This window comes from Osmerus mordax, chromosome 11 (genome assembly GCF_038355195.1).
Source record: "Osmerus mordax isolate fOsmMor3 chromosome 11, fOsmMor3.pri, whole genome shotgun sequence".
NCBI lineage: Eukaryota > Metazoa > Chordata > Actinopteri > Osmeriformes > Osmeridae > Osmerus > Osmerus mordax.
In genome coordinates, this window is record NC_090060.1 from 18,549,048 (window position 1) to 18,555,075 (window position 6,028).

Consider the following 6,028-nt stretch of genomic DNA (forward strand, 5'->3'; position numbering starts at 1 on the left):
AGATGAGAACGAGGGAGAGAACAGGAGGGTTATAGGGTTATCTACCTGAGGTTAGGGTTATCTACCTGAAGTTAGGGTGGAGGGTTATCTACCTGAGTTATAAGCTGTCTGGCTGCAACTACGTCAAAACTGAAGGAGGGATGGGGAGATCTAGACTCGATCAGTTCACCTCTCCCCCTCCCTCTCTCCATCAGTCCTTCACTCCCTCCCTTGTTTGTGCAAACTTAGGTTGGCAAATAAAGCTTATCTGATTCTGATCTAATTCTTTTAATACTCTTTCCTCTTTTACAAGGTGTTTGTGTGTGTCTGTTTTATTGTGAGTCCCTGTGTGTACTACTATACACACTCATGTGTGTGTGTGTGCTCCAAATATAGCTCCCTAACAGGTTGAAAAAACACAGAGCAACAACAACATCAGAGAACCCTGCACCTCCACTGGGAACACACACACACACACACACCCACACACACACACACACACACGCCCACACACACACACACACCACACACACACACACACACACACACACACGCCCACACACGCCCACACACACACACTCACACACTCACACACACACACACACACTCACACACACACCCACACACCCACCCACACACCTGCAGACATACCACAGCACACGTATGAGTATTTAAAACAGTGACTAACATGAAAGAGAAACTCCACCCTCTCCAACAAACACACACACAGCTCATCCTTGCTGCCACTGCAAATAGAGAGAACACACACACACGCCCACACCACACACACACACACACACACACACACACACACACACACACACACACACCCACACATACACACACTTCAAGGATACAGACGGGCCCAGCAAGGCAAGTTAGACAGACACAGCCAACATCAACACAGACCCAGTTAACCAGATGAGACACGGCAGGCAGGCAGTCTCAATCTGGTCTGGACACACACACACACACACACACACACACAACACATACAAACAAACCAAACAAACACAAACACACTGTCATTCAAATTCATCAGTTGCATCTCTTATCCCAGCCCAGGGCATCAACACTGAGCAGACCCAGACTAGCATCTCTACTGACCCAGACTAGCATCTCTACAGGAACCAGACTAGCATCTCTCACTGACCCAGACTAGCATCTCTACTGACCCAGACTAGCATCTCTACAGACCCAGACTAGCATCTCTACAGAACCAGACTAGCATCTCTACTGACCCAGACTAGCATCTCTACTGACCCAGACTAGCATCTCTACGGACCCAGACTAGCATCTCTACAGACCCAGACTAGCATCTCTACAGACCCAGACTAGCATCTCTACAGACCCAGACTCTGCCCCACTTCCCCTCAGCACCCTCCCCCCCCCCCTCACCAGTTCGTGTGTTGATGGTGAAGAAGTTCTGGGGGTTCCCGCTGTGATCCCGGTAGCTCATGGCACCGCCAGGGGGGGCTGTGTCGGGGTCCTGGGCCTGCACCTGTACCACGGGTGTGTCGCGGGGGGCGTTCTCCAGCACGGCCGGCCGGTTACAACCGGCTCAGACGCTAGCGGAGTGTTGTCGTTCACGTCCTCCACCTGCACCCACACCTCCAGGGAGCAGGACTGGGGTACCACACCATGGTCACTCGCATACACCGTCAGCCAATAGGAGTCCTGCGTCTCGCGGTCCAGCGAGTCTGTGGTGTAGATCATACCTGGGGGGGTGGGGGGGAGGAGAGGAAGAAAAGGAGATTAGTATGACCCTGGTAACTGAAGTGTGCGTACCATTCAGGTGAGGTCTTAGCACAGCGGCCTCTTGGCCCTTTGCTGCGTGTCTTCTCTCTCTATATATTTCTGCCTTTCCTGTTACACTTTACTTACAACTGTCCAATTAAGCATGAAGAGGCCAAAAATATATCTTAAAAATATATAATATACTATATATATATAGAATGACCATAGTCGCCTAGCAATACGTGGCTGTGTGGAGCCCTACTGAGATCTGAGGCTATGGTGACACTGCAGGAGAACAGCTGCAACTGGACTGGGCCTTTCCTCTGGGGGAGGGGGGGAGGGAGGGAGGGGGGGAGGGAGGAGGGGGGGGGAGAGGGGATGGGGGAGGGGATGGGGAGTGTGTTATCCCAGTGTCAGCAGCATGTTCAAGGATGTGAGAGAGAGAGGGAGAGAGAGAGGGGGGGAAGACAGAGAGAGACATAAGTGGAAGAGAGAGAGGGAGAGAGGTAGATGTAGAGAGAGATAGAGGTAGAGGCAGAGAGAGACAAAGAGAGAGAGTGAGGTAGAGGCAGAGAGAGACGGAGAGAGAGGGAGAGAGAGGTAGAGCAGAGAGGGAGAGAGGTAGAGGCAGAGAGAGAGAGAGGTAGAGGCAGAGAGAGAGAGAGAGAGAGAGAAAGAGAGAGAGAGAGAGAGAGGGAGAAAGAGAGAGAGGGAGAGAAGAGGGAGAAAGAGAGAGAGAGGTAGAGAGAGGAGCGTGTTCTCATGTCAGGGCCAGCAGTGGGTCTGGTACAATCATGTTAACAAACACTTACTGCTCCATTCTCCAAACCCGTCTCCTAAACCACTTTATATTCATATAAAAGCCCCTGTACTTGGTTTAGTACATTAGCGAGCTCTGTGAGATCTGGGATGTGTATGTGTGTTGAACAATCTCCAAGGTGACAGGTGCAGGGACAGGGACATCAGGAAACTCCCCAGACCAACTAGGGCGAACTCTGCTCCCCCCAAAAACACTCTGCTGAGGTGGAATGCGTGTGTGAATACGTTTATGTGTTTGTGGAATGAGTAAGTGTGACTGTGTGTGTGGAGTGAGTATGTGTGTGTGGGGAGTGAGTAAGTGTGTGGAGTGTGTGTGTGTGTGTGGAGAGTGTGTGTGTGTGGGGAGCAAGTAAGTGTGTGTGTGTGTGTGTGGAGAGTGTGTGTGTGTGGGAGCGAGTAAGTGTGTGGAGTGTGTGTGTGTGTGTGTGTGGAGAGTGTGTGTGTGTGGGGAGCGAGTAAGTGTGGGGAGTGTGTGTGTGTGTGTGTGTGGGGAGCGAGTAAGTGTGGGGAGTGTGTGTGTACTCAGTGTGCTGCTGTTGTCTTTTCCTACCCCAGTCCTAACTCAGTCAGGTGGCTGAGCGGTTAGAGAATCAGGCTAGTAATCAGAAGGTCGCTGGTTCGATTCCCGGCCGTGCAACTGACGTTGTGTCCTTGGGCAAGGCACTTCACCCTACTTGCCTCGGGGGAATGTCCCCTGTACTTACTGTAAGTCGCTCTGGATAAGAGCGTCTGCTAAATGACTAAATGTAAACATTGATCTGATGTCTATAAGTGGGCTTATTCTCCCCTACATCCCCCTAGCCCAGCCACAAACCTAACACACTAGCTATTAGCATTTACTAGTGCTAGCAGTCCCTCCAGACGTAGCTTTAGCATGTTAGCTGCCCAATAACACCATCACCAATGTAACAGTGTGCTCTCCAGCACACCAATGTAACAGTGTGCTGGAGAGTCCAAGACTGACCAGGCTGCTAAGTGGCTTTTTAGAAGACCCGGAAATGTTCTTGATGGACCTGGAGAAAACACTTAAACTGAGTAACATAGGTGTGAGGGGGAGGAGAGAGGAGAGAGAGTAACATAGGTTGTGAGGGGGGTAGGGAGAGAAGGGAGCGAGGAGAGAGAGATAAAAATTTGAAGGACAAAAGAAACAAACAAACCAGGATAAGAAAGGCAAAAACACACCTAGAATGTAGAGGACTATGTGTGTGTGTGTGTGTGTGTGGACCTCAGCCTATCCTCTTTGATATTATTAAGCTTGTTATGATCCATCATGAGTCCACGTTTCAGACAGTAATCCTGACATACACACTAACACACCCACACTAACACACACACACTAACATGCTCACTCACTCACAGATGTAAGCATCTTACAAACTCATACACGCCTCAAAACAAGTGGGACTACCAGACAGTATTATTCACCATGCTGCAGACAGAAACTGTGTATGGAAATGATATCCTCTCACTCCATCCATCATGCTTACTACCAGCATAAGAGAAAGAGATGGGGGAGGGGGATGGAGAGAGACAGAGAGGGGGGAGGGATGGGGAGGAGGGTGGGAGGGAAAGACAGGGGGAGGGAGAGAGGGGGGGAGGGATGGAGAGAGAGAGGGGGGGAAGAAGGGAGGGCGAGAGAGAGAGGGGGGAGGGATGGAGGGAAGGAGCAAGAGAGAGAGGGGGGGGGAGGGAGAGAGAGATAGGGGGGGACGAGGGAGGGAGCGAGAGAGAGGGGGGACGAGGGAGGGAGCGAGAGAGAGGGCGGGGGGAGGGAGAGATGGAGAGAGAGAGAGCCACACACAACCTACACTCATACACACACATCCAAACAAAAGCAGCTTAATAATTTACAGGATCGGTCGTTCATGAGAGGCAGCTGATTACCTTCACCTTTATCCCCCCGAGAAACCATTACCGACCTACGGGTCACACACACACACACACACACACACACACACACACACACACACACACACACACACACACACACACACACACACACACACACACACACACACACACAGCCTGTCCACCCATGGGGCAGCAGGGTGTTCAAGGTTAAGGAAGCTCTGTCACTTCCTTCCTGGTCTACTCTGTCTTGTCTGTATTCCCCTTTTCCCTCTCTCAGACCACCAGAGAGAGACCAGCGAGAGAGACCCAGGTCTAACTATCCATGTTTGATAACCAAGCCAGGCCCAGCAGGATTGTGGGTAGACAGGATCTTTGAACGTAGCGCTGCAGGACCAAACACCTCCAGCCAGGCCGTTAAAGAACTACAAATCCATATCATCTGCCATCATTAAAAACTACAAATCCCTCCAGTCTCCTCCAGTGAAGCCCATGTTATCAGGCGTGTGCACCGGGCTGGGGTTGGACTCAGGAAGGCTTCAGCTTCATTAGGAATTAGAAGGGAAGTTAATTACGGGGTGGGATTACGGGGTGGATTAGCATCGCTGGTAATCCACTGATGGTTCCTGTGCCTGCATGTTGGAGGGCTTGTTTGCTTTGAGGTGTGTTTAAGTACAGAAGCTAAACACAGGACAAACAGCGGAGACATACACATACACACACACTCCTACCACACACACACACACACACACACGCACACACTCCTACCACACACACACACACACAACACAGGTCATCAAGCTGCTCCTCCAGGTGTGCAGCAGGCCACCAGGCAGGTCTGTGGGCCAATCAGAGTAGGGAATACCAGCACCTCCTTTCTCCTCCCTCCTCGCCTCTCTCTCTCCTCGCCTCTCTCTCTCCTCTCATCTCTCTCTCCTCTCATCTCTCTCTCCTCTCAATCACTCTCTCCCTTTCTCCTCCTTTCTCCTCACTCTCTCCTCACTCTCTCCTCCCTCCTCTCCTCACTCATCTCATCACTCTCTCCTCTCGTTCCGGCAATCAACTTTTTATATCACTGCGTCATTCCTCATTTGAAGAGTAGCAGGAGGAGGGGGGAGGAGGAGATGAGGAGAGGAGAGGGGAAAGGAAAGAAGAGAGAAGAAAGAAGAGGGGAGAAGAAAGATGAGGACGAAACGAGGCAGATACGACAGACTCCCCTCCCCCAAAAAACAACAACCCAGAGAAAGGCAGAGGGCGGAAGTAGTTGAAGTTCAGACTTAATTCAGCGAACTTCAATGTGACAGGCTAAATTTACACAGCGGTGGGTGCCATGGCAACGCTGCGCCCACGTAGCCCCCGCTAGCCCGGCGTCTGAGGATCACATCTCTGCCTCAGGCAGACGGAGCTAACAAGGGAGCGACCGCAGGATTAGTGAGAGGGAGGACGGTGAGGGGTCACTGTGTTCAGGTGCCGGTGTTTAACTTCCCAGGAGCCCATTTGCCCAATGAGCCGCCCCAACACTTTATCAGCTCCTGGTTGAGCCCACTGAGCTCCGTTACAGCGCTGACGGCGGCAAGCTAGCGAGGAGCTGGGGGGATTAGCACCTGCTATCCCGGTACCCTGCAGACTAACCCAGGCAGGATTC

The 6,028-nt window shown here is 51.6% G+C and overlaps 1 protein-coding gene across 1 annotated transcript in view; it reads right to left on the minus strand.

The window, feature by feature from the left end:
• Nucleotides 1-6,028, minus strand: part of fat3a (FAT atypical cadherin 3a) — a 68,142-nt gene that overhangs the window by 53,815 nt on the left and 8,299 nt on the right. The window contains 2 exon segments of the mRNA XM_067245716.1: nucleotides 1,378-1,528; nucleotides 1,531-1,697. Of these exon segments, the coding sequence (XP_067101817.1) occupies nucleotides 1,378-1,528; nucleotides 1,531-1,697 (318 nt within the window).